This window comes from Peromyscus eremicus, chromosome 23 (genome assembly GCF_949786415.1).
Source record: "Peromyscus eremicus chromosome 23, PerEre_H2_v1, whole genome shotgun sequence".
Taxonomy (NCBI): domain Eukaryota; kingdom Metazoa; phylum Chordata; class Mammalia; order Rodentia; family Cricetidae; genus Peromyscus; species Peromyscus eremicus.
In genome coordinates this window covers 37793932-37812667 of record NC_081438.1, presented here as the reverse complement: position 1 = coordinate 37812667, position 18736 = coordinate 37793932, and the positions used below count along the sequence as shown (strand labels likewise).

The 18736-nt window shown below is 46.3% G+C and overlaps 1 protein-coding gene across 1 annotated transcript in view; it reads left to right on the top strand.

The window, feature by feature from the left end:
* The first annotated feature begins 355 nt into the window (after positions 1-355).
* The window catches only part of Flt1 (fms related receptor tyrosine kinase 1), a 146636-nt gene continuing 128255 nt past the window's right edge, over positions 356-18736 (top strand). Inside the window, exons 1-2 of the mRNA XM_059248977.1 lie at positions 356-402; positions 2288-2514. Coding sequence (XP_059104960.1) covers positions 356-402; positions 2288-2514 — 274 coding nt within the window. The remainder of the gene's footprint in view (positions 403-2287; positions 2515-18736) is intronic.

Below are 18736 nucleotides of genomic sequence, written 5' to 3'. Positions count from 1 at the left end.
CATCAGGAGATTCAAAAAGATGAATAAAGTACGAAGTTTGTTCTCACTTACCCAGGTGGGTTGACTTCTTTGGGGTTTTGTGGAAGAATAACTAGGTCTGTAGGAAGCAGTGGTTTTGATTTATTTACAGCCATTAGCATCCTGCCAATTAATCTGTTAATAATTGAATACCAGTAACTCCTGCCAATTGAAATGCCTTCTAAAATATTAATTTTACCACCAGCAACATTTAGAGAGCATAAGGTTCACTTAATATCTTCCTTTGAAACTATATACCCAAGAGAATACTTTCTGACAGCAATTATGCTGGGGGCCTGTGCCCCATGGTGGGCGGTGAGTCAGCTTCCTGTACGCCATGGTTCTGACCCTGTACCCCCTGCGTGGCGATAGAGCCTGTGCGGCGTTAGAGCATGGATGCTAAGGGGTAGCAACAGCCATGCCGTTGGGAAGAAGGAAAGCGAGCTACCTATGCAATATAGCGTTTTAAAGAGTCCAGTAGTCCTTAAGATACTAGGACCCCAGAGAGACACTCGCGATCACAGTCAGGCGGCCCTGGGATTTGACACAAAGACCTCAGATCTGTGATCCGGCAAGGGATCTAGAGGACTTCAAGTTTCGCCCTTAACTTCTACCATGAAGACCCATTTTCAAGTAAAAAATACTCATGAAGATTGGTGATAAATGTATCTAGCCCCAAGACTCCCTCTCTCCCAATCCCTAGTCTTTCCTAGGGATCACTGTCCCTGGCCCCCAACCTTACCTGTCATTACAGTGGTCGGGAAGAGGAAGGAGGGAGGAGGAGGAAATGGGCTAGAGGAAGAGGAAGGAGAAGTGGAAATGGGGGGCTGGAGGAAGAAGGAAGGAGAAGGAGGAAACGGGCTAGAGGAAGAAGGAAGGAGAAGCGGAAATGGGGAGCTAGGGGGAGAAGAGGAAATGGAGGGCTAGGGGATGAAAGAGGGAGAAGGGGGAAACCAGGGAGGGTAGAGGAAGGAGGCTGTAGCCCCTTAGATGCTATTCTGAGGGCTGAGAGAGGCTCAGTCTGTATAGACCGTAGCTGAAAGAGTCATGTGACTCGGAGAGTTCAAATGGGAGTCAGATATGCAAGAGTATCCAGTACAGTTGGGGGGGGGGGGTAGGGAGACAGAGGAGAGAGAGACAGAAACAGAAAGACAAAGAGAGACAGAGACAGAGACAGACAGGGACAGAGAGACAGAGAGATCCAGGCTCACATAGTCCCTGGAATGGACGTCGTTATTGCATTGTGTAAAGGTACGCAGATCCTAATCCACTCACACGTGTCTTGTTTTATTGCTGCACAGTGATCTGCAGTGGGCTGGTGAGATGCCGTGTGAGAGTGGACAATCCGTTTAACTGGACCACTCTAGAAGGATTGTGCAAGACACGGATTGTGCAAGACAGACCAAGTAGCTTCTAAAACTGACTTTGAGTCTAAAATTAGTTTTCCAAATGAGGACACAAGTTTAGGAAGAAAAATGACTCAATGGCTGGCCCAAATATTGCTCAACTAATGAATGAATGACAGCCAGAAGCCACAGCCAGGCATGGCGGCTCACACGTGCAAGCCCAACATTTGGGAGGTAGAGGCAAGAGGTTTGCCGTGAGTTCTAGGCCAGCCTGGGCTACTTAGTGAGACCCCGTCTCCAGAAACAAACAAACAAACAACAACAACAACAAACAAACAAACAAAAAACCAGAAACTTTGCATCCAGTGTATCCTTTATATAGGTGACTAAGTTAAAGGGAAACAAAAGCAATCTTTTAGAAGAGGTAATAAATCATTTACAAACAACATGTTTACAATTTTTGTTTTATAGGATATGGTTCAGGGTCGAAGTTAAAAGGACCTGAACTGAGTTTAAAAGGCACTCAGCACATCATACAAGCCGGCCAGACTCTCTTTCTCAAGTGCAGGTGAGTAGCATGGGCGTGGGTGTCGAAATCTCACCATTCCCAAATCAACCCCACTGACCCCCTGATGAGAGGCCACCTCTCAGAGTAGGAGGGAGAGGGGCAGAGCCTCAGGGGCTCCTGTAATTAAGCTTCACAGAGAGAATTTGTCCAGTGGAGGGGAGAGCTTCACGCACCTTGAGGGAATGCCCAAATATCGTCACCTCTTTGTCCTGACAATGGTCCCAAAGCCCCTTAGAATATGTGGTTTGTTCTTAAAGAGGCAGACGGACACCCGGGAGGCCTCAGAATCGTGCTTCCTGAGACCCGGTTCTGAGCCTGGCCTCAGCCTTGACCGCTTTGCTCTGTCCGGTTGCAGAGGGGAGGCAGCCCACTCGTGGTCTCTGCCTGCAGCAGTGAGTAAGGAAGAGAAAAGGCTGAGCGTCACTAGATCTGCCTGTGGGAGGAACAACAGACAATTTTGCAGCACCCTGACCTTGAACATGGCGCAGGCCAACCACACGGGCCTCTACACCTGCGGATACCTCCCCAAATCTGCTTCCAAGAAGAAGAGAACGGAGTCTGCCATCTACATATTTGTCAGTGGTAAGACGTCGACCTCCCACGTTCTCTTCGCTTTTGTTTGGCAGTGGGTCCGAGGTCTACTGGGACTGGTGAGAACATGGTTTTCCTAGGAAATGTGGCACACATGGGCAGCAGAGGGCTACCAGCCTAAATGCAGGAACCTGCGAAACACATCTTAATGCATTTTTAGTGCTCAGTTTTGACCAGAATTTTCAAGATGCAGTGAGTTCAATGTGCCCTGTGAGAAGAGACTCTTGTCTATTGAGTTGACTCCCACAACATCAGAACAGACTGAGTGATAGGATCCATGTGTTAACCATTGAGGTGCTCAGTCTATGGTGCAAGGTGGTGGTCCTTCAGCACAATGCAGTCTCCTACATGTTAGAATTATAAAATGTTTTAGGGGAGCTGGGGATAAATACAGACCAGTGGCAAGTTTAAAAACCTGGGTGTATACACACACACACACACACACACACACACCACAAAGTGTTGGGGGTTATGCTTGAACAGCTTTCTCTTTTAAATTAATCCGTGAGGGACTATAGAGATAGCTCAGCTGTTTAAGGGCACTTGCTACTCTTGCAGAGGACCTGGGTTCAATTCCCAGCACCCACATGGCAGCTCACAACTGTCTGTAACCCCAGTCCCAGGGAATCCAACACCCTCATACAAACATACATCAGGCAGAACATCAATGCACATAAAATAAATAAATCTTTAAAAAAATACTCAATGTGAATCTACCTCCTGGTGGGATAAATAGGTCTTGCATTAAAGTCCTGAGCAGGGCATGTAGTCACCCAGATTCAGGACTAGTCTTAGGAGACAGTCATCTGTATGATACTGGCAGTGACCACTTTCCAGCTACCGTCAGTTGGAATTTTTTTCCCCTCTGAGATTGAGCCCAGGACTTTATGCATGCTAGCCAAGCACGCTATCTTTGAGCTATATCCCTTTTGTATTTGGGGGACAGACCCTCACTGAGTTGCCTGTCTGGCCTTGAACTCACAGTGTAGCCCAGACAGGTCTCAAAATTGTAACCCTCGACCACAGCCATTGGAAGTAGCCGTGGTTACAGGAGTGAGCCACGCTATGCCTAGCTGTCGGCATGATTGGGACGGAACCACTTTTATGTCCCCGCTCCTCAAATTCTATTCCTGTGGTTTGTCGTCTTCCAGGGTTAGCGCACTGTAGGGTCTAGACTACCTAGAGTTTGCTGTTATAGGGAGGCCACAACCCACTTAACACTAAGAGTAGCTATGGCCAGGGAACTGCAGGTGAGGTCACTCTCTTCTAAGGAGGGAGGAGAGAGTGGCGGGCAGGAAACGAGGTGGATGGGAAGGTGCAGATTGAACAGCTTCTGGGGAGCTGTACAGGCCGAGGGGAAGGCAGATGTAGCGCCTGGGGGCTGGGCATACCAAGCTTTGCACTTTCTTTCTCTGGTTCTATGGAACATATCCTATGGGGTATTTGTTCCTTCCTACACTTGAGACAGAACATGCTTTGCGGTAGGTCCTGGACTTCCTCTGTCTCTTTGAGAAAGGGGAGGGGGAAAAAAGCATCCATCCACATTAGAACTCATCATCAGCCTTTCTCCTGTGGGTTTGGAAGAGACCCACTTGCAAGCAGATTCTGAAATCAATAACCATAATAATAGTAGTAGTAACGTCTTAGTTCCTAGTAAAACAGTATTTAGCCAGTTCCCCTTAACTCCTGTACCGTTCAATAGATCTCAGGAGTTCATGGAATCGGCAACTCCAATGTGTACCCTCCACTCCATTTCCCTCTCACCACTGAAGAGAAACTTTGTTACTCATAGTCATTCCCATTTCAACTGTTAAACAGCAACCAGCAAGAAGCTATTACTTTGGACGGCAAACCACTGGTTAACACAAATGCTGGGAGGGTAAAGGCCGGGGACTGTCTTGACTGTTTATGTCTGCAGTGTGTTGTCTTGGTAAGTCAGGATGCATAGCCAAGGTCCTTTGTTCCATGGATAAACGAACCGCCAAACACCCGCCGTACAGAAGGAATACTGTGTTAAACCTGATGCTGAGGATGCATTTGGATTAGTAAGAAAATGTGCCAACACTAATTACTGATGTCTATCATGGGCTGGGTGGGGAAAGAGTAGCCACCGTGTCGTAGATTTAGCGCCGATTTCGCTGTCTTTTTCTGGAGGTTGTCATTGGTCTCAGACCTTCTTAAAGCCAACATGACAACAATCTCCTAATCATCTGGAACTCTTGTGTTGCCAAAACGGTCATGTATTTTTTGTTTTTGTTACTTTAATTCTCTTCTGAGATAATTGGGGCTTCTTCCATTTTTATTGACCACACCCCCAGAGGTGCATTTTACTTGTTGGGCACAAAGCTTGTCTCCAATAATGCAGATATTACCTCTGAGGTTAATGAATTCCAGCCTTTTTCACTACACACTAACTGCCCATCACTTCCTTCTCATAGACTAGGAAGGCTTTTGTGTGGCAACTTGCTGCCCCTGACGAGCATCTACAGACGAGTTGGCACTTCATTCTCGAGTCTTATAAAGATGAGAAACCTTGTAGGTGTGTTTTGAAAGACAGCTGTGCAGCGCCAGGGGTCTAGAGAAAGAGACTCAAGCGTGTATAGCTTTTCCTATTTACTGCCAAATACAGCACACGAACTATGAGCAAACATGTGTTTAGGACACTGTAGAGTGCCCCGTTTCCCAGGCACAGTCACCAGCTAAGCTCTGATGTAGACGGAGCATCCAGTAGCCTACAGAACACCACTTATCACCACACCCACCACTTGCAGCCGTCCACCAAGCCTTCCACTAGAACACAGCATTCAGGGAATTCATTATTCAAGTAACCTTGTTTAACGACATTAGTGGACTTAACTAAGTTGGCCGGCACATTAACATTTCCGCTAATATAACTTCTTACGGTTGTTAAAACTTTCCTTTCACATAAGCAAATGGTTGTGTTTATAGAGCGCCATTTATCCCCACTCCTCACCCAGTTACTTCACTGTTCTCTGAATAAGGGAAGAAACAGGAATGTCACAGCAGGCTTTGCAGAGAGCAGTGGACTCCTGCAGATGCAGGATAAAACAGGCAGTCTTTCCCTGAAGAGAAGATGGGATGGGGCCAGACTGAAGGAGGGAAACCATTTAGAGGTGGTGTGTGCCTCACAGCAGCAGAGAGGGTGATAGGAAAGCCACAGGGAAGCAGAGGGCTGGCAGCTTTGGGGAATGCAATCAGTCTCGATGCTGGGTAAAGGACAGGGAAGAGTAGTCAGAGACACTTAAATTCTGTCAGGGTAGCTAGGCCACTCGCTCTGGTCACAGCCAGAGCAAGCTTCCCCGGTAAATGATACTGATGTCAGGTCATCCCCTTGGATACACTCTTAACATGGTCTGGACAAATGGCATTTGAATGTGAATCGCTGGTAAAATGGAGTTCTCCAGAAAATGTAGCTATGAACTTTTGGCTTATAAAGAAACAGATCATTACAATGCATCCTTTCACTCAGTCCTCCTTACAAAGTATTTCCAGAGCCTTGCTGGCATTCAGGATGACTGTGCACACTCTGTCTCCCGGGAAGGAGAGGATTCTGTTTACACTTCAGGTATGCTGGGGCAAGGATTTGGCTATGGGACAGTCTTTTCTAGAAGTCTAAGGATTTCATTAAGATTATCTTTACATGAGTTTTAAGTGGACAGTAGGAAACTGCCCCACAGAGTTTCCATGTGTGTGTGTGTGTGTGTGTGTGTGTGTGTGTGTGTGTGTGTGTATGTGCACATGCATATGTCCAGTGAGTGTGTGAAGGTCAGAGGACAATTTTTCAAATTGTCCTTCTTTCCTTCCACCGTGGGTTCCTGGGATCAAACAGAAGCTAACTCACCAGCCCTGGCCTCGAGCTTCTGTTGGCAGGGTTCTGTCCACAGATATTGATAGCAAACCTCCCATGTATAAGATCCTGTGGTTTGTTCTGTACATGGTCCAGAAGACTGAATTATAGAATCGTATAGCTTTGAAATTCAATTCACTGGTAACTTTATAGGACCATGGTGCCAGTTTATGGGCCTTTAAAACAAAGTCCAGTTTTATTTTTACTGTTCCTGGAATGGCTATGGTTCAGAAGCAGTCTCTCTATATGATGAAGAGGACCCCTCTATCAGTCCTTAGTGTTGACCCCAATTACTGCTCTGGGCCAGTCCTCCTGGGAGCATCTGTTGTGGAGTTTTGTTCCAGGTTATTGTCGCTGGTTCCTGCCAGAGTTGTGAAAGAAGAGAAACATATTTCTGTCATTTATAATAGACATGGGCATGGTTTGGAACCATAGATTTCCCCCCTTGGAAAACAGGACCCTCTGTACCCTGGCTGTGCGCTCCCTCTGGGGCAGAAGCATGAAGGAGATTATCCATTCTGCCCATCACTCGATGGTGGCTGATTAGTACCACATGGCTAATTCATGAGTTCAGAGAGCAGAAACCTAACTCGACCATTCTCCTTTTCGGTCACACAAACTTTGATGGAAGACACTCTGGATGTCTCTAAGCCCCGCCATTTCATGTTTCTCTTGAAGAAATATTTGTGTCGTTAAACTCCTCACCAGGATGGAAGCCACTCTTGCTGCTGGTGTTCTTGGTATACTTTCTGTTCATCTAGAACGTTCCTTAGATTGCCATCAATAGCTCTGTCGAATGTTCAGGCTGCCACTCAGACGAAGAGAATGATTCCTGGTATTTGCACATCGGAAAGATCTGGCATGTGGGTTCTCTAGAGCACATCGGTAAGGCTTACTAGCAATGCGTCTGCGTGTACCAGCGGCCTTTAGCAGAATGGCACAGGCACTCAACAGTAATCAAAATGAACGAACGTAGTCTCGAACAAGCTACTTGGACACAGCCTACAACTTTGAGAAGCTGATGACTGGGAATAGAACTATGAAGTCTCCAGTTGGCAGTGAAGTCCAAAGGTGGTACGACTGGCCGTGTGTTCTCCTTTCCCCCAATACAGTCAAGACATGAAAAATAGTGGGCTGGAACTTTATAATGTTTTAAGAATTAAAAAAAAAAAAAAGTCCCATCAAGCAACCGTTTTTTGAGGAAAATGAGCCAGAGGTTTTCTCAAAAGACATTTCCTTAAGCTGGAAAAGCTTTAAGCATCTGAATGTTTCATAGCTTTAACACTCTCGATGGAACACCTGTCGCATCTAGAGACAAGGAGAGCAGCGACCTGTTCCTCGCAGCTGGTGCAGCGCTAACACTCCGTGAGCCCCCCTCACTGTGGAATGCGTTTGTTCTCCCATTTGATGCGTCTTCCCTGAGCTACACTGACCTGGGTGAGTGACTGGCCAGCTAACAGCACCCGCGGCCCCTTCCTGCTTTCATCAGACATCAGTTAATCAGTGACCGATGGAACAGCATAACCTGGACTGTATATTCGTTTCGAGCCCCTGCTGTGGCTCTTACCAGGTCTTCAGCCTTGTGCGAAATGATCGGAAGAGTAATGGCTAGCTCTTACACTCTGCACTTTACACGTTTGAACAGGGTCCAGCCGAGGAAGCAGCAGTACCTCCTGTTTTGTGTTTGTGTGTGTGTGAGTGTGCGAGTGTGCGTCAAGAGGCTGCTGGACCCTCCAGGAGCTGGAGTTCCAGGTGCTTGTGAACTGCCTGTTACGGGTGCTGGGATCCGAACTCAGATCCTCTGGAAGAATAGCAAGTGCTCTTAACCACTGAGCCATCGCTCCAGCTCCGTTGGTGGGTTTTAAAGAAAATGACTTTACTCGGAGTTTTCATAAAGGTTCTCACCAAAATCGATCAGGAGGAGCAGACATCCTGAGTGTCTTCTGCCCCCACGTGGGTGCCCCCCCCCACTGTTGACGCCTCTGTCAGAGTGGTCCAGCCGACATGCTGACATTGGCCGTCACAGTCAACACCATGTGTAGATAAGTAGTTTACATCCAAGAGACAGGGTTTACAGTGTAGCCTAGGCTGTCCTGGAGCGCTGTGGACCTGACTGGCCTTGAGCTTGTGGCAATTCTCCTGCCTCTGTCTCCTGAATGCTGTGGGGTCATCTTGATGTTGTGCAATCTTGACTTTAGATTAATACATGATGGCTCATATCCATTGTCACAGTGTCACACAGGATGATTTTGCCTCCCTAAAAATCCCCTGCGCTCCCCTTAGTCACCGCCCCCATCCCAGGAAACCACTGATCTTTCCCTGTTCCTACAGTTTTCCTTCACCAGAGTTTGTACACATGTATCATACAGTGTCTTTTATACATTAGCTTCTTTCTTTTTGTAATGCACATCAGATTCCTCCACATTGATTGGAGGCACACCCCTTTAATTCCGGCACTGGAGAGGCAAAGGCAGGCAGATTTCCATGAGTTTGATGCCGGCCTCCGTAGAGAGTTCCAAACCAGCCAAGGCTGCATAGAGAAAAACCTATCCCAAAACAAACAAACACAAAACAAAATAAAAAGATTCATCCATGTTTTCTTATAACTTTGATATTTCTTTGCTTTCTTCCTCTTCCTCCTCTCTTCCTCCTTTTCCTCCTTCTGTCTTGTGTATCCCAGAAAGGCTTCAGCTTTGCTCTGTGAGGATGACCTGAGATTACAGGCATGCGGTAACTATACACATGGCTTATGCAGACCTGGAGTCAAAGCCAGGGCTTCGTGCATACCAGGAAAAGACTTTACCCACTGAGCTAAATCCCCAGACCTTCATTTCTTCAGCACTAAATAATATTCTATATCCGGAGGAGGTACCACACTTTATTTGCCCCTTCACCTACTGAGGAAGGTCTTGGTTGCTTTTCAGTCTTCACAAGCATGGCGAAGACACTATAAACATCCAAAAACATCAACTCCTCAGGTGAACAGCGAGGAATGTGATTGCTGAATTGCATGGTAACTGTGTGATTGTTTTGTAAGAAGTTGCCAAGTTACCTTTCAGAGTGTCCATCACAGGGGCTGGAGAGGTGGCTCAGAGGTTGAGAGCACTGGCTGCTCTTCCAGAGGACCTGGGTTCAATTCCTAGTACCCACATGGCAGCTAACAACTGTCTATAAATCCAATTCCATGAGATCCGGCTCCCTCACACAGATATACATGTAAGCAAAACACCAATGCACATAAAAAAGAAAAGAAAAGGACAGAGTGTCCATCACAGCCACACCATCTTCCATGCCCACCAGCAATGAATAGTTTGTGTTACTCTATAACAGTGGTTCTCAACCTTCCTAACACTGTGACCCTTTGGGATACAGTTCCTTATGTCGTGGTGACCCCCCAACCATAAAATTATTTCATTGCTACTTTGTAACTGTAATTTTGCTGCTGTTATGAATCGCAATGTAAATATCTGATAAGCAAGATATCTGATATGAGACCCTGAGGGGGTCGTAGCCCACAGGTTGAGAACCACTGGTCTACAGCCTCAGTGTTATCCAGTGTTGTCAATGTTCTGGACTTCAGCTGTCTCGCTGATGTATAGTGATCTCACTGGTTTGGAGTACATCTTCCCAGTGGCATGTTGTGAAATATGCATATTCTTTGGTGAGATGTTTCGTCAGCATCATTGGCCCGTTTTTTATTCTTTTGATATGATCTTCAGCAAAGGATCCTCGTTTTATGCTTGAGACTGTGACCCATTCTGAGTTCATTTTTGTAATTTTGGCATTTATATTTATTTTTATTTTATGCTCATGAGTGTTTGCCTGCATGTCTTTCCAGCAAATGCTTCTAGAACAAGCTGATATCCACTTGCAAAGAATAATTTTTAAAATGAGTGTTGTAGGGGCTGGAGAGATGGTTCAGCTGTTAAGAGGCCTTGGGTTTTATTCCCAGCACCCACATGGCAGCTCACAACCATTCATAACTCCAGTCTGGGGATCCAATGCCCTCTTCTGGTCCCCTTCAGTACTGTATGCATGTAGTACACACACACACATACATGCAGACAAAATACCATCCACATAAAATAGAAACAAAAAACTTGGGTGGGAAATAGGGATCAAGATGTCCTGGGTGTGGCCATAGCTTGCTTATGTGAAAAAAGATCATGCTTTAAAAGAACTGTGTTCAGAACCCTGAAGGCAGAACACCTGAGCAGGAGGGAGGTCAGATTGCACAGAGATGTAAGGAAGACTTTCTGACACTGAGAGTTGTCCGCAAGTGGCATGAGCTGCCTTGAGAGATGGAGATCCCAAGTGTGCAGGCATCCGGGACGAGGCAGGTGCTCACTGGATGCGGCTGGATGCTCCTGCAGCACCCAGCACCTGGCTAATGCTGAGATTTTCCTGGTAAAGGCTCCCGTCCTTGTGGCTACCTTCTTGGGCCCATTTCATTGCAGCCCAACAAGATAAATTCCACTACAAATTCTATTTGGGTATATACAAATTCTATTTGGGGTATATCAAAGTCGGTTGCTTATGCTTTCTAAATATCTTTTATACATTGAATTTCATATCCGAGAATGGACATTATCAAATTAAGCTTCAGGTCCAGGTCTGGTTCCTAGTGAAGCCCCTGACTCAGCATCCATTCCAGCTTCCCCGAGACTTAAATGTGCAAGACTACTGGAGGCCTGCTGACCAGGTTCAGGTCAGGTTCAGCAATTTTTGCTGCCATTACTTAATAATTGGAAGAGTTAAAAATCTGATTTCCTCTTTACTTTGAAAGTTGAGCCAAGTGGTGGTGGTACACACCTTTAATCCCAGCATTCGGGAGGCAGAGGCAGGCGGATCTCTAAGTTGAGTCCAGCCTGGTCTACAGAGTGAGATCCAGGACAGCCAGTGCTACACAGAGACTCCCTGTGTGAAAAACAAACTAACTGGCCCGAGTCGTGACTTGGCACCAGCTGTGAGCTGGAGCTACCCTCTTCAGACACAGCCACCACGCCCACCGGCTAGAGGCTGGTTCTCCTCACCTGCCTTCTTTGCTGGGGCCCCAGTGACGGAGCTTGGTTCTAGCCCTGAGCCTTTAACACGCTGCTGGGTCTGTCAGAAGGTCCCATGTTGCCTGTCTTTCTGGGCCATGGTTTCTCCCAACATGTGTGGATGATGGCAATGGTCATGGCCTCCCCTGGGTGACACAGGTGTGTCAGGGCCAGATTTTGGTTTGGGAGAGACAGGAAACTTGAATCCATTCCTGTGCTTGGGAAGGTCCCTTCCCTCCCCTGGACCCACCCCCCACTTTCCCCCAATCCCCCCACCCTCCACCCCCACCCCCCGGTGAGTCTCGGTTCCCTCATCTCCAAGGAGAGACCATGCTGAGGTGTCTGTGATATCCCTGGGAGGTTTCACGTGTGTCCAGGGCAAACAAGAAGAGTGAGCTCAAGAAACAAATGCCTCCAGTCTTGGAGTGGGAAAGTTACAGCATGTTTCTCCTTCATTTCTGTTTCTCCCCCCACCCCTACCCCGCCTGCCTTCTCTCTGAGATGTGGCTCAGGTTGTCTGGTAAGCAGGACAGAGGACTGGGCCAACCTGCTTTGTGTGAGTACCTGGAAGGCCTGCCCTGTACCTAGCACTCCATGCTCACCGAGACCCTCAACGAATCAACTTAGTTTGTAGCTGCACATTAAAACACAAACAAAAACAAAAACAGAAGTCTCATTTTCCCCTTCCGGGCAGAATTTAGAACTTAACCCCAGGAATGCAAAGGACCATTCCTGTTGTATGAGGTGCGCATGCTGTACTGTGTCAGGCGAACTGCTAAGGACCTTGAGTCCCGAAATGTGTTTGTGCAGAGTTGAACACATCCTACACACTTTTCAAACCGCCTCAGTGGATGTCTTCTCCAGAAACATCTTTGACTATGTGTTGAGGTTGCTGGACAGTGGGTAGAGAGGATGACCCTGGTTCCCTGTTAGGGGAGGCGCGACAGGAGGACAAGGCTAAGGCATCTTCTCTTTTCTCTTCTGATGCTGTTCAGGCTTCTGCTGTAGGGGAAACACCACGGGTTGGGGGCGCGGGGGGGGGGGGGCGCTTGGCAGGTGGAGTCAAGGGGCAGGGCGGAAAGTCACTCACACCATGCAGACAGCACTCACGTAGAGGATTTTATTAAGGGAAGAAGGGACGCAGACTGCACCTCTGGAAATAAGAGAGGAAGAGAGAGGAAGAGACGGGGAGGGGGGAAGAGAGGAGATTCAGAGAGGGGGAGGAAGATTGAGAGAGAGACAGGCGGGGCCCACCTCTTAAAGGGGGCTTGGTGCATGCACAAACAGGCTATGTAAAGGGGCTACGTTGGGATGACGTTGTCAGAACCCTGAGCGGGCCAAAGTACTGCCTGCTTCCTGGTACGGTTCCCAAGGGGCCGGCTAGGTGATGTCTAACCGTTAACACCAAGTCCAAGAAGGGGGCCACTCACTGTAGCTGGGCAGGTAGTAAGGAAGGGCTTCTCAGGAATGGTGCCTCTTCCTTTGTGGTACACAGATAAAGAATTGCTAATTTCAGGGTTCGTTTGTTTCGTTGATTTACAGTGACATCGTGGATGGGAACGCAATGGTCCTTCCCTGTGTCCCCTGCTCTGACAGAACTGTTTTGTGTAAGGTGTCTGTCGTTTTTGGCAGACACTGCTGAGCCCTACTGCTGAGTGTTCACATTTGAATGTGAAAGGTCCCCACAGGCTCCTGCCTTTGAGTACCTGGCCCTTCTCAGGTGGTACTGGGTTGAGAGGCTATGGAACCTTTCAGACCGAGGCCCACTGGTGGGGATAGGCCACTGGAGATAGACCTGGAAGATTGTGGCCAGGCTTCCCTTCAGGCCAGCCTCTGCTTCTTAACCAACACTATGGGGGAAGCTGTGGTTATAAGCACCCTCAACCACAGACTGACTCCAGTCTGTGTGCCCGCCGCCGCCGCTGTGATGGATTCAGTGTCCTGAAATACAGCCACACTGAATCCTTCCTTCCTTAACTTACTGTTATCTTGCTGTAGCAACAAGAAAACTAACTAAGGCACTAAGCCAGCCTCGGTGACATTTTTTTTATCCCTCTTAAACCTGGATGCTGATCCTCTGGGTAACCAGGGGCTACCAATGTGTTCACCCTGTGTGATGCTCACCTCCTGCACAGAGTGCACAAGCTTCGTCCATCTAAATGAAGATAGAAAGGCCTTCGTTGTTCTCCCAAAGACTCAGGGACGCCAGGGGGGGACACATTTGTTCACAATGGCTTTGGCACAGGGGTGAATTCCGTTATTGGTGAGTGCCCTGGAAAGGGTGTGCACTGGGGTGGGAGAGAAAGGCTGTGAGGACCCAGGGGGTGAACAGGAGTCATTCCAGCTCAGAAAACAGGGTCCCCTGCTTTCTTTCCAGATATGCTGTATGGGGAAGTAGGCTACAAACCGCACGATTCACCTGTTTACAATAGAGAATTCAGTGGGCTTCCATGTATTGATAGAATATGCCATATTCTACCACCTCAGAAGGAAAGCTAGACCCCGTGGACTCACTCCATACCCCCAACCCATGCCTCTTCTGTCCTAAGCAAGCATTGATCTACTTTCTGCAGGGTAGATCTGCCTCTTCTGGATTTTTTACAAGAGTCTAGCTGTGTCTGGCTTCTTTGACACAGTGTGTTTTTGAGGTTCATGCATCACCTCATTCTTTCTATAGCTCACTGAATCATGCTACATGGTGTGGATAGACAGACCACACTTCAGTGACCCACTTATTGGCTGATAGACATTTGAGTCATTTATGCTCTCTGACTTCTTGTTTTTTGTCTCTTGTTTTAAGTTTTTGAGACAGGGTCTCTCTACATAGCCTTGGCTATCCTAGAACTAACTATGTAGATCAGGCTGGCCTTGAACTCACAGGGATCCTACTGCCTCTGTCTCCCCGGTGCTGGGACTAACAACATGCACTACCACTGCCTGGCATATGGCTATTTTTAATAACACTTCAGTAAATACTGTATACAAGCTGTTGTGTGGATATAAACGCCCATTGTCTTGAGTGCGCACCTATCGGTAGAATTTCTGAGTGGTAAGGCCGCTAGTTCTGTGTTGACACTCCTGGGGAAGTAACCATTGTTCTGTTTTTGTGTTTAATGTAGTCGTGCCGTTTCTCCTCCCAGCTGCAGTTACTGCTTACTCTTGTCACCTCTTGCTACTATGTGCCTTTCATTTAGCCATTTTGGCAGCTGTGAAGTGGCCACTCACCGCTTTGATGAGTGTTTTCCCGATGGCTCCTGACCTCGGACAACTTTTCATGTGTTTACTGAATCCTTTGTATCTCATCTTGGGAGAAATATCCATTCAAGTCTTTTTGAATTATTTTTTTTAATGTTATTTTTATTATTGCTTTTAACTTATGTATACATGAGTGTCTATGTGGGTGTGTGCCACCTATATGGGGGTGCTGGCAGAGGCCAGAAGAGGGCGTTGGATTCCCTGGAGCTGGAGTTGCATGAGACTGTGAGCCACCTGATGTGGATGCTTATAGCTAGAGTTTTCCTGCCTGGCCCACAGTCAGGACAAATCTCTCTCACCTGCCAGTCCCACAGCCGCTCAGACCTGACCAAGTAAACTTATATTGGTTACAAACTGTATGGCCGTGGCAGGCTTCTTGCTAACTGTTCTTATAGCTTAAATTAATCCATTTCCATAAATCTATACCTTGCCACGTGGCTCGTGGCTTACCGGCATCTTCACATGCTGTTTGTCATCATGGCGGCTGGCAGTGTCTCTGACTCAGCCTTCTACTTCCCAGCTTTATTCTCCTCCTTGTCCTGCCTACACTTCCTGCCTGGCCACTGGCCAATCAGTGATTTATTTATTGACCAATCAGCAACACACTTGACATACAGACCATCCCACAGCAGATGCTGAGAACCAAACTTGAGTCTTTGGCAGGGACGGTCAATACTCTAAACTGCAGAGCCGTCTCTCTGGCCCCGCCCTCTTGCACTCTTCAGTGGAGTTATTTGTCTTTCTTACTGAGTTGTCAAAGGTCTTACATTTATTATTATTTTATGTAATGTTATAAATGTTTCAAATATTCTTATCTAGATGTGTATGTATTATAAATATACGTGTTATATACTGCTTAAAATGTATTCAGGATTAAATATAAGTGTATTTTATATGTTTTAGATGCAAGCGCCTTAGCAGATACACATATTTTCACCCATTTGTTCGGGAGGGTTTTGTGTTTTCACTCTCTGGATAGTCTTCCTTGAAGACTGAAAGTTCTCAGTTTTGGTGAAATGCACTTGTCAGCCTTTCCCCTCGCTGTTTATTCTTTTTTTTTTTTTTTTTTTTTTTGAAGATTTATTTATAATGTACACAGAAGAGGGCACCAGATCTCATTACAGATGGTTGTGAGCCACCATGTGGGTGCTGGGAATTGAACTCAGGACCTCTGAAAGAGCAGTCAGTGCTCTTAACCTCTGAGCCATCTCTCCAGCTCTCGCTGTTTATTCTCACAAGCTGGCTGTAACACGTCATGATTTTGTTGAGGTTTGTTTTGATCGTACATTGTACTCATTTGATAGTTTTCTTGTGAAGGTTTCAGTCTGGGCTTCATCAGAACATTGACCTCATAGGATGAGTTAGAAAGTTTTCCTTGTTCTAATTTTTGGGGAAAAGTTTATGAAGAATTGGTAATCTTTAAGTTTGGTAGAATTCATTTGCCATCTGAGTCTTGGTGTTTCCTTGTGAGCAGGTAGATTTGCTTTGTTTTCTAATAACTGATTCAATCTCTTGTTGTAGGTCTGTTTGGGCCATCTACCTCTTGGTATTTCCAGTAGTTTGTGCCTCTCTAGAAAGCTGTCCATTTTATCAGTCATCTAGGTAATGGTGTATGACCATATTCCTTGATAATGCCTATACTTCCATGAGGCCTGTTCTAGTGTCTCACATCTGTCTGTACTTCCATGAGGCCTGTTCTAGTGTCTCACATCTGTCTGTACTTCCATGAGGCCTGTTCTAGTGTCTCACATCTGTCTATACTTCCATGAGGCCTGTTCTAATGTCTCACATCTGTCTATACTTCCATGAGGCCTGTTCTAATGTCTCACATCTGTCTGTACTTCCATGAGGTCTGTTCTAATGTCTCACATCTGTCTGTACTTCCATGAGGTCTGTTCTAATGTCTCACATCTGTCTGTACTTCCATGAGGTCTGTTCTAATGTCTCACATCTGTCTGTACTTCCATGAGGTCTGTTCTAATGTCTCACATCTGTCTGTACTTCCATGAGGTCTGTTCTAGTGTCTCACATCTGTCTGTAATTCCATGAGGCCTGTTCTAGTGTCTCACATCTGTCTGTACTTCCATGAGGTCTGTTCTAGTGTCTCACATCTGTCTGTACTTCCATGAGGCCTGTTCTAATGTCTCACATCTGTCTGTACTTCCATGAGGTCTGTTCTAGTGTCTCACATCTGTCTGTAATTCCATGAGGCCTGTTCTAGTGTCTCACATCTGTCTGTACTTCCATGAGGTCTGTTCTAGTGTCTCACATCTGTCTGTACTTCCATGAGGCCTGTTCTAGTGTCTCACATCTGTCTATACTTCCATGAGGTCTGTTCTAGTGTCTCACATCTGTCTATACTTCCATGAGGCCTGTTCTAATGTCTCACATCTGTCTGTACTTCCATGAGGTCTGTTCTAATGTCTCACATCTGTCTGTACTTCCATGAGGTCTGTTCTAATATCTCACATCTGTCTATAATTCCATGAGGCCTGTTCTAGTGTCTCACATCTGTCTATACTTCCATGAGGTCTGTTCTAGTGTCTCACATCTGTCTATACTTCCATGAGGCCTGTTCTAATGTCTCACATCTGTCTGTACTTCCATGAGGTCTGTTCTAATGTCTCACATCTGTCTGTACTTCCATGAGGTCTGTTCTAATATCTCACATCTGTCTATAATTCCATGAGGCCTGTTCTAGTGTCTCACATCTGTCTGTACTTCCATGAGGTCTGTTCTAGTGTCTCACATCTGTCTGTACTTCCATGAGGCCTGTTCTAGTGTCTCACATCTGTCTGTACTTCCATGAGGTCTGTTCTAATGTCTCACATCTGTCTGTACTTCCATGAGTTCTATCCTAATGTCTCACATCTATCTATACTTTCATGAGGTCTGTTCCAGTGTCTCACTTCTGTTTATAGCAGTTTGAGTCTATTTTTTTTTTCCTTGGATTGTTGGATAAGTTTTTGTCACATTGTGTTCACCTTTTCAAAGACTCAGTCATCAGCTTAGCTGTTGCTTTCCCTTTAAACATGTGTTAGCTCATCCTCTGAGTGTGATGCCTTGTGTTGTCCTGTGCATTCCACAGCATTTTCTGATCCCTCTTTGAGGTCTTCTTTGTCCAACTTGTTGTTTAAGAATATGTCATCTAATTTCTAGTTTTCCAGTCTTCCCAATTTCTATTACTAAATCCTAAATAACACACTCTACATTAATTCTATTCTTTTGACTTTATTAAGGTTTGTTTTACGGCCTAGCATATGCTCTGTCATTGAAATTCTCTATGTGCACTTATGAAAAATGTATAACCTGCTTGGATGAGTGGGATGTTCTACGCATGTGTTAGTTGTAGTTGGTTACTAGTATTGCTCAAGTATTTTCTTCCTGTTTGATCTTCTGTCCAGTTATTCCATCTTCACTGAAGTAATATGGGACTGGAGAGACGGCTCAGTGGTTAGGAGCATTGGCTGCTCTTGCAGAAGACCTGGGTTCAATCCTTAGCACTCACATGGTAAACTGCCTACAACTGCCTGTAGCTCCAGTTCCAGGGGATCCAATGCCCTCTTCTGGCCTCCTCTAGTGCATACAAACTCACAGAAGCACATAGATACACATGAAATTAACTAATTAATTTTTTAAAAAGTAGGAGGCTAGCCGGGCAAGGGTGGTGCACACCTTTAATCCCAGCACTCAGAGGGCAGAGGCAGGCGGATCTCTGAGTTCGAGGCCAGCCTGGTGTATGGAGTGAGTTCCAGGACAGCCAGGGCTACAGAGAAACCCTGTCTTGGGGGCGGGGGAAGTAGGAGGCTGAAGGGCTTGCGTTATTGTTTGTCTGCATTTCTCCCTCCCGTTCTGTCGGCTTCTCTTCTTGTGTTTTGTTGTACACATTTATCGTTGTTATGTCTTCCTGATAGACTGATCCTCTTACCCTTACTAAGTATTCTTTATCTCTAGCAACACTTACTGCTTTAAAGTCTATTTGGGGCTGGACAGACAGCTTAGGACCTAAGAGTACTTGTTCCAAAGGATCAGAGTTTGGTTCCCAGCA